Below are 9,930 nucleotides of genomic sequence, written 5' to 3'. Positions count from 1 at the left end.
CCGCGCCGCGAGGCGGGGCGCGGAGGCGGGGTGCCGCGGGGGCAGGCGGCGGGCGGGCTCCTTCTTTGGCCATGAGCGGGACGCCGGCATTCGGCCGCCGCCGCCGCCTGCGGGACGCGGGGAGGGAGCGGCCGCCGCCGCCGGCAGCGGGCGAGCGCTATGGCCCAGGCTAAGATCAGCGCCAAAGCGAGCGAGGGCGCGCCGCAGCAGCAGCAGCAGCAGCCGTGCGCCGGGCAGCTCCGAGGCCGATTCTACCGCTCCACCTCCATGGCGGACCGCTCCAGCCGCCTGCTCGAGAACCTGGACCAGCTGGAGCTCAGGTGGGGCCGGAGCGGCGGGGATCGCGGGTCCGGGAGGGAGGGAAGGAGGGGTCGGCCGGGCCGGGCGGGATGCCCCGCTGCCGGGAGGGGCTGCCCGCCGCCCGGGGCCGTGCGCGCGGGTGCGTGGAAAGAGGTGTTTTTGTGCGAGAAACGGATTTTCCCGACCCGACGGGCTTAACGCCAGGCCGCTGCTCTGTGGGAAGGTGCCGGGAGCTCGGAGGTAAAGGAGTGCGGTGACGCTCGTGCCTCGCTCAGCCCGGGCACCGAGCACGGCGAGCTTCCGCGCTTCCAAACCCTCCGTGTGCGCGCCGTGCTGCCCGCACTGACGTCTGCCTCTCCGAAACCTTCAGCTGTGATACAGACGGCGCTGCACTCTGTGCGCGGTTGTATGTTTTAGTAGCTCCGGATACAGCCCGTGTTTCACCACTGCCCGGGTGAGGTGGGCGCCGCGGATCACGCAGCAGTCCCACACAGCCCGCGTTGCATTGATCGGCTCTCAGAGCCACTCGGGATGCTTCCAGGTCTTTCTGTAATTACAGAGCCCCGTGAGAGCTGGGTTTTTCCCTTTCTGCCTGCATCGCTTTGCATTGTTCAGCAGGCAGCTCCGCGGAGCAGCGTGTTATCCTTTCACCGATCAAATCTCCTCGCAGCTCTTCTCAGGCTTCTCTGGATTTGACTAAACAAAGTCACTGCCTGCAAACAAGTCTCACTGCTGGCATCCAGATGGAGTGCGGCAGTGTGTAATTACAAAATGCTGTGCTCGATAAGCAGGACAGTATGCAAAAGTGGGTTTTAAATGTGCTGAGCAACTCTGACACAAAGCAGACAGTTTGGTTAGCCAGAAATGAGGGCCAAAATGAAACCCTCCTGCTTGCCGTGGGCCTTTCAGAGAGGCATATTTCTAAGTGTGGAATGATGACAGAATAGAGGCAAGGTGCTCTGATTAAAGAAGTCAGCCAAGTTTTGGTTTTCCTGTGTGTGAGCAGTGAGGGCGCCTCACTGTGAAGCCATTTGAATGTCAGGAGGAAGATTGCTCGGGCTGCGGATGGTGTGGCTGAGCTGCAGCCCTGCAGGATGTGACTTGTGGATGTCACCAGTGGGAACTGCCATAGCACACCACGGAGTTGTTGAGGGGCTGCACGAAGGACTTGGCCGTGAGGTGACCTAAGGCTGGCTGGGCCTCAGCAGCCCGCATCCCTTTGGGAAGAGCTGTTCCAAGCTGCCCTCCCTTCCCTGCCTTTCCCAGGGCTATGATGGGCTGCCTTGGGCTGGTACCTGCCAGCACGCTGCCATAGGCGTGCACGGCTCCTTGGGGCCTTGCAGTTCCTGCCAGTATTTGAGGCACCTCCGGGAGCTGCTGCTGGGTGGTGCCCAGGTTTGGGCCCCTGCTGCAGCAGAGGGGCACTGCAGGCGTTGGTGAAGGCTCAGGACGTGCCGCTGCCCCAGCTTGCTGTGCGGTGCCAAGGGATCTCACAGCCATTGGAAGCGGCTCTCTGCTTATGAGTCACCGTGTTCCGATGGCCACGTTAAATGGACGTGCAGTTCCAGGTCTAACGATGCACAAACACAGACACCTGCTTTTGTTTTCTTTCTTTCCCTTTATAACTTCTTGTACTTTTTGTTCTCTTCTCTGCTGGATTAGCCCTTTTCCCACTGCTCATTTTCATGAACCCTGGCCCAGCAGGAGCAGCTGAGGACAGCGGGCTGCAGGGTCCCACTTGGCCTTGGCACTTTGGCTGAGCTCTGTTTCAGGAAAAAAGCCGAGGCCTCGCTGAGCGTTCCTGATTCCTTTTGGAAATGCACCTCCACCTCCAGCAAGCGAGCTGCAGTGCGCTATTTCTGCAAGCCCATGGCTAATGCGTTATTGCAGCTGTCCCAGGAAATCGGATATCATGTTTCTGCTCGCGGAACAAAGCGCGGGTTGGCCCACCTGTTCCTCTGGGGAATGCTCTGCTCATGTCCATGGCATGCAGGGAAGAAAGGCATGGAACATCTCATCGCTCTCAGACCAAGGGAAGTCAGAAGCGAAGAATGGTTCTTTTAGTCTCAGATGATCCATGGAATACTGAGCTAATGCTCAAAGCAACAGATACGCTCCAGTAAGAATGTGATTGGATTTTTTCACCCAGCAGAAAGAAGCCCATACTGCTGCACTCACCACAGTAACGCACAGACCTGAGAGCCTTCTATGAGGAGAGGAGGCTGCCGGGAGCAGGGTCTGGCTTAGGCACAGTGCCCTTGCTGCCAGGAGAGCTGGCTGGGTAGAGGCAGTGCAGGAGGCCACAGAAATGGCCGCTGATGTGACAGGGTGTGTAATCCTGTCTGTCAATCCGATACCCCCTTGTGACCTTTCCTGGCCCCCTTCTCTGTGGGCAGAGATATATATTGCCAGTTCAGACTGTATTGACATATGGTGATTCATTTTCTTTCTTCCTCTCTCTTTTTTTTTTTTTTTTTTTTTAAGAAAGTCATTCACTGAAATATCTGGTGGTAGGAACTCAAACCATCACCTTGATGAAGCCTGCCCAGCATCTCCTCAGCACGTATCCCTACCTGTCTTTCTGCCTACCCAGGCTGCTGGCTCCTCAAGCAGTCCTGTCCTTCTTGGGCTCCATCTCCCCATAGCTACATCTATGCCTTTCTCAGTCCTTTCCTCCTGTCCTCTGAGTGCATTTCTCAGACTCATGGCTCAACTCCAGAAGCCAGCCCTGCGTGTTTCTGAGTGAATCCTCACAGGTTCTCATGGCCTGCTCCTCTGGTGCTGCTGGGTGGTTATAAAGGGAGCCTATAAACAGAAAGGGAATCAACTCTTTGAAAGGGTAGATAACAGCAGGACAAGGGGAAATGGTTTGAAGTTGAGGGAGGGAAGATTGAGGTTGGATGTCAGGGGGAAGTTCTTTATAGAGAGAGTGGTGAGGTGCTGGAACAGGCTGCCCAGAGAGGTTGTGGATGCCCATCCCTGGAGGTGTTCAAGGCCAGCTTGGATGGGGCCCTGGGCAGCCTGGTCCAGTGTTAAATGGAGAGGTTGGTGGCCCTGCATGTGGCAGAGGGGTTGGAGCTTCATGATCCTTGAGGTCCCTTCCAACCTGGCCATTCTGTGATTCTGTGATTTCCTCAGCAGTGGTGCTGGGAGCCAGGTGGGGATCAAAGTGCTGGGCTCTGCAGGTCTGTCAAAGCTGAGGTCGTTTTGTAGGGTTCTCCAGGCCTGGTGTTCTGCTAGCAATTGGTCAAACTGGGCATTTTTGGACATGGGAGAGGGGAAGCTGTGAGATGCTGCTCTCCTGTCCCTTCCTTTGGGATGTGCTTGGTTTCAGAGCAGGTGTGTGTGGGGCTGCTGTTCATGGATGCAAACACTAAAACATGAAAATCCCAGGGGCACTCTGCAGAGTGGTTAGAATAATTCCCAGGAAGGCGTTATCGCAGATAAATCAGTTCTCAAGATTTGGTTATAAACTTACGTCAATCAAAGGTGTGACTGGTAATTTTTTTTGGTACACAATCGTTGTCTCTGACAATCTGGCTTTGTAGGCCTTGAACTGGTACCTTGATCTTGGAAGCAGCATTATTTTAGGCACTCACTTTGGAAGTAATCCCAGTCAGAGCGTGTGCTGCTGGGCCGCTTTCGCACTGCTCGTAGGGCCCAGCAGAGCTGATAGGAGCCGCAGGTCAGCCCGCTCCATGAGGGCAGACCTTTGCTTTTTAAGTCAGGACAGTGCCAGACCTGATTTGATGTAAAAATGCTGTTAAAAGTGAAATTCTGCACTTCTAATTTTAAGCTTTCTGGGGACCAAAATGGACTTTCCAAGCTGCGACAGTGCTATTTTTTTAAAAGGCACAGTGAGGCATGTATGAAATTATAGCTAGACTTCCTAAATTATAAAGCGCTGACATCTGAAGTATGAAGTGACTCCACCTGCCTTATTACTCTTACTAACCCATCCAAAATAACAATTAAGAATATTTGCCCTTGGCAAGAATTTGCATTGCATTAACTTTTCCCATTCCTCCTCACATTAACATGAAAGGGAGGGCCTGAAGCGTGTGCTTTCACTGGGTAACTCAGCTTAAAGATTTTGTAAAACAGAGCCATTCCATGAGCTCAGCGTGTGTGAGGTGTGAGAATTGAAGGCCGTGAGTTCCTGGCCCCACCTGCCTCCTTCCTCTTCCCGGCACCTCCTTTCCCATGACCCCTGCTGCCTTCCAGCCTGTGGGGAAGGAGCACCGGCTGGTCCCGTCCAGCAGAAGCCATCGATGACCGTCGCCGTCCTGTGGCCGTGCCCAGCTGTGGTGCTGAGAGGAGCACGGCTCACTGGTGCCCAGCAATTGAGTTAGCGAGGCTAGGAGGAAAGAGAAGTGCTTGTCAAGCAAATGGCCAGTGAAGAGCGCTCTAAAGCAAGGAAGAGGAATGAACTGGAATACCAGTGCTTTGGTTTGCTTCTGCTTTCTGTCCAGACTTAACAAATGTGTCAGGCTGGCTGCATTTCCTGGCTGTTTGTAGCATTGAGGTCTCTGAGCTGTGTTGAAAGCAGCCCAAGCCGTTGGCCAGGCTCATGTGATGTTTTGCTTGGACCTCTGGGAGTCTCTGCAAGCGCCCAACTTTGTTCTGCAGGTGCAGTCAGGAAGGTGCCTCCCCTGGCCCTGCTCTCCTAGGCAGCTGTTGTCCTTGTGCTGCTCCGGGTGACATCGCTCTGAGCAAAAGCCCTCTCCTAAAAGCCGTGGCAGGAACAAGCCATGGGTTATGGATGGAGACCCAAGTTTCTCATGTAGTACTGTCATATGCTGGAGACCAGACTGCTGCACTGTGCATGGTGAAGAGAGGCAGTTCCACAGCACACAGCTGGGCAGCTCTCTGGCTGAACAGCTCATGGCACAGTGGTGCCTCGTGTCCGTCCCCTTGGCAGCACTGTGCCACGTGTCAGTTTCAGCACGGTGAGTCGTGCAGGGAAAGGGTTTGATTTCAGGATGGCTCAACTGTGTGCTTTCCTGCAAGCCCAGAAATAGGAGCTGACCAGAATGGAGCTTCATCCTCTGTGAGTCACAGAGCCTCCTGCCAGTTTGCTGCATCTCTTATGGAGAGAAACAAACCACAGTGACGTGAATGCAGGCGCTTGGCAGGACAGCCCCATAAAGGCAACAGAACACGCTCACCTTGCCTGTCTCTCCCGTTCCTCTCTCCCTGTGGTTCCTCACAAAGGAGCTGTAGGGTTTCAAAGCCGTCCTTGGGTTTGACAGTCCGTGGGGCCTGGAGCTGGGTGGTAGTGCTCCTTCCCTGGAAGATCTATGGGAGCAGAGCCCAGGACCTGGGGCAGAGGGGCCTCACTCTCGGCTGAGAGCCGATGGCAATCCACAGTTTTGTGTGGAGCCAGGATGCAGGGATGGGTGTAGCTGGGCTGAATACTTGGACTGGCTGTGCAGTAGGATGCAACAGTGCTATTGGTAAAACAAATTATTTAAGATTGTAATTGCTGGTTGTTTTTTATTTATTGGCTCATTTGTTCACTTTTTAAATGATGTTGTGTCTTGAAAAATGAAGTTCTTATATAGGAGGAGGTCATGGAGTCAGAGAGCCTGGACCACAGATATTTGCGAAGTGATTGCACTTGCAGTGGGGTTCTTTTATTGACTTTTTTTTTTTTCAGTTAAAGATCCTGGCAGATCCTAAAGATCCTTTGTTCTAATATTGAAAGACTTTGTTTGGTTTAACTATGCCCAGGGTAGAGGCTTTCCGTGATGCAGCATCTGCTATGGAACAAGAAAAAGAAACCCTGCTAGAAATGATCCACAACATACAGAACAGCCAGGACATGAGGCACATCAGTGAAGGTGAGAAGCTGCTTTGCCATCCCCTTCTGACTGCCCTAAAAACAGAAGAGCAAGGGGAGCTGCTCCAGTGCTAAAGGCACCATGCTGGAGCTGGCTGAGGATACCGAAGGGCCGTGCCTCACTCTGAGGTCCCCTTTTCCTTTTTGTTAATGGCCCTTAACTGCATCTGGTAGGCAAAATACTCTTCCGTCTGTGGCCTTTCATGGTGCTGTATTTTATGCTCTTCCTCACAGTGGCATTGAGGGTCCGTCCCTCACGTGCCTGCATTCATCATGGTTAATGCTTGCTGATATGATGCTTTGCTTTAATGTGACAGAGCAAACACCGTATCAGCATCGGAAAAAACATTGCTTCTACCTTTCATAAAGCTTACAACCTAATTTCAGCACAAAAGACACAGCCTCTGTGACATGGGTGGGATTCAGGCAGATAGATTCAAAAACTCTGGCCCCTGGAAATCTCACTGATTGTGGCTTCTTAAAAAAAAGAAACAACAAACATCCGTGTTGGAAAATGGCAGCACTGTGCTTGTCTCGGTGATGTAACTGGCACTGGAAGATGTTAGCCAATAACGTAGGATACCTTCTGCTTTCGCTTTAGGTGAGAGAGAAGAACTTAACCTGACCGCCAACCGCCTGATGGGCCGAACCCTCACTGTGGAGGTTTCTGTCGAAACCATCCGGAACGCCCAGCAGCAGGAGTCCCTCCTGCACGCCACCAAGATGATCGATGAAATCGTCAACAAGCTCCTGGACGATTTGGAAGACGCCAAAATGCGCTTACTGTCGCTTTATGGTGCGTGCACGTCTGACGTGCCGGCCGGACCCATCGATCAGAAATTTCAGTCCGTTGTCATTGGATGTGCTATTGAGGATCAGAAGAAGATCAAAAGAAGGTTAGAGACTCTGCTCCGAAACCTGGAGAATTCTGAGAAGTCCATCACGTTGCTGGAGCATCAGAAATCCTCTCTGCGGCAGTCTTGCAACACCAAACAGGATTAAACTGCCTCGTGGCTACTTCTGGCAAACCACAGAGTGATCAAGTCTCCATAAAAGCACACGGAAGCTGAGGAAGATCCCTGTTTACAAGTACACGCGTATACACACATACACATGCTCCACGGTATCTTGGATTGCAAAGTGCAGGCATTCTATGGGTTTCGGTAGCACTGGCATTTTATTTCAGCAGTAAGGAATGCTATCGTGATTTCTTCTGTAGAGTTGATACTGCTCTGTTGCAAGTTGTAACGTGCTTCTGCTGAACTGTCAGAATCAATCAAAATCTTGCCTGTCCTTCATTCTCCTCCTTTTTTTAAAGAAACAACTACAGTTGTTTTGTCATATAGTGAGGTACCAACTTTTCTCTGCTCTATACATAGTGTGTGAAATAGACTTTTGGGGGAAAAAAAAGACAAATCGTGGCAATAAACAACAGCAACAACAAATCAATAAACTGTATATTGTATTTTCATAAACAACACAATGTCTTACTCATTACGGCACTGTTCATCGGACTTAGAAGAGAACGACAGCTCCTGCGTGTGTCCAAGGAGGCTCAGAGCCCCACTGAGCAGCCTGTCATTCAGCTGTTAGTCCACTGAAGGGCAGCATTCTGGCAGAGGGGCTGCACTGCTCTGTCCTGACCTGATCTCCAATCCAAGCCTGGCCGTTGGTGCTGTGGAAGGGAAGAGCAGTGAGGGCAGCTGCAGTGCCCTGGGTGTGAGGAAGCCTCCACACCTGAAGCAGCGCTCTCACAGCGCCCAGCCAAGCTGGGAACTCACCTCAGGTCCCTCTGCACAGCCACCGAGCTCTGTGCCTCTGAGCTGTGCTGTATGCATGGTGTGGGGACGCCCACCCTGTGCTTTGGGAGCTTCCAGCCCCACAAGGGCATCGCTGCTGCCGCTCGTGGGCAGAAAGTGGCATTGAGGTGGGGACCTACAAATGTCTTCAGCTATGAGACTGTGCCTACTTCCCACAATAATTATAACAATATACATGAAAGGTTCTCAGAAATTGCAACGTGGAATACTTAACGTTGAAAATAGCATAGAGATATTTAGAATATTTTCTCAATTTATACATATATATATATATTATGGCCATTATAGGGTATTCAGGGGGGCTTTTTTCTTCTCTCCTACTGAAACCCTCTTCCCTGCATCAATTGCTACAAGTGTTTTTATAGTGCTCACTCACTGGTAAAACTGGCTAGCAAAGCCAAGCAACTGAAAACAAAGCAACTCAAGGACAAAATGAAGTCATCATCACCTCAGCAGCTGAGATGATAGTGTAGAATCAACTTATTTTGGCTTAAGATACTCATTATTTTTTAAAATCATTTCCAATTTGTCTTCCACTTTCCCAAACCCTGTGTCATCAGCACCACACAAGTTCAGGAACACATCCACTATTACTATAAGCAGACATGCCTCATCCATTACAGACCCCATGGTACGGAACAATCCAGCTTTAAAGCTGGCAGTACTGTCTGAAGTGTCTCTTACACGGCTGTAAGCCATGGCAAAAATATCTGCTATGCTTTCTGCTCCTTTCATACTGGCTCTCCAACATACATCCCTTTTAAAGAAACTTAAAGCAGCCAAACGTAGCTGGCAACACAAGTGATAGAAACCAAGAAAAAAAATGTATTAAAGTTGTTATTTTTTAAGGAGTATCTGTTGTCAGAATGAAAACAGTTGATAAGGCTCAGCAGGCATAAGACAACTGGGTGTAAGAAAGGCAGTGAAGCTGCCCTTTCTTTCCTGAGCACTCAAACAAGGCTGTGCTCCACTTTCCAGCTTGTGTCAGTCCTGAAAACAAGACTGAAAGCACTAGGCTGTTCCTGGTGGTTACCTTGGGCCTGGCAGTAGAAGCTGCCCCAAGCAGCCATGTGGCTTCCAAAGCTGAGCACAGTGCTGTTGCACAGCACGCAGAAGCCCCACCTCAACAGTGTGACAGCTTCAGTCTTCATGAGGCCTTCGCTTAACAGCAGGTGAGCACTCAGCTCTGACCTCAAAATGCTCAGCACAAACAGGTGAGTTTTCTCACATTTCTGCTTCCCTAAAACACTGCTAAACACACCAACACTGCTAAATAATTCTTAATGGGGTGTTAGGCAAGTACATGGTTTCTGTGTGTGCTAAACTGCACGCAAGAGGAAGCAGCGCTGTATTACTTTCCAGATTCCTGAGATACCTGAGTAAGAGGCAGACACAGATGCCACGAGTTCTATTTTACTTTAGATGAAATTAAGCATGAAAATCAATGCACTGGTTACCTCTGTTTGCGTTCAGAAAATGCATCAGACCTATTAATAGGTTGCTAATTTAAGCCCTGTCACTATGTTAGCCAGATCAATTATGAAAACTAAAAAGTCCTCAGGGAGCAGAACAGAATCCATGTTTTCTGTTGGAGTTCTGTGTGAATAAAAAGAAGAGGCAGGAGCTCAGCAAACGTGTCTCGATTAGCTGGGGGTGCCCACACTGCTCTGAGGAGGTGGGTGGGTGCCTGTGCCCTGTGCTCCCCTGGATCCCAGCTGCTGGCAGTGTACAAAATAGACATGGGCACAGGTTTCTGGGCAGACACTGGTTGCACAACTGAGGGGTTACGACAATTTCTTGCTATTTAATACACTGACACTTTAATATGACCACAAAAACAGCAATGTGTAATCAGATCAAGCAGTACTCAGAGAAACATTTAAGTCACCTGATACAACAACCAGTGTCACTTACAGGAGCAGCAGAATTGACCTGTAGGAATTTTACAGGAACAGCATACACAGAATA

At 50.8% G+C, this 9,930-nt stretch overlaps 1 protein-coding gene across 1 annotated transcript; it reads left to right on the top strand.

Moving 5' to 3' along the window:
* Positions 1 to 159: 159 nt before the first annotated feature.
* On the top strand, positions 160 to 7,620 carry BAG2 (BAG cochaperone 2). Its single transcript, XM_042809323.1, has 3 exons — positions 160 to 320; positions 6,034 to 6,143; positions 6,744 to 7,620. Exons 1-3 carry the CDS (start codon positions 160 to 162, stop codon positions 7,142 to 7,144), a joined length of 672 nt encoding a protein of 223 aa, XP_042665257.1. The 3' UTR covers positions 7,145 to 7,620.
* The last annotated feature ends 2,310 nt before the right edge of the window (positions 7,621 to 9,930 follow it).

This window comes from Centrocercus urophasianus, unplaced genomic scaffold (assembly GCF_019232065.1).
Source record: "Centrocercus urophasianus isolate 14NV4802_14NV808 unplaced genomic scaffold, USGS_Curo_1.0 seq_1149, whole genome shotgun sequence".
Lineage (NCBI taxonomy): Eukaryota > Metazoa > Chordata > Aves > Galliformes > Phasianidae > Centrocercus > Centrocercus urophasianus.
The sequence above is the reverse complement of the archived record's forward strand: the minus strand, read 5'-3'. Positions and strand labels throughout refer to the sequence as shown.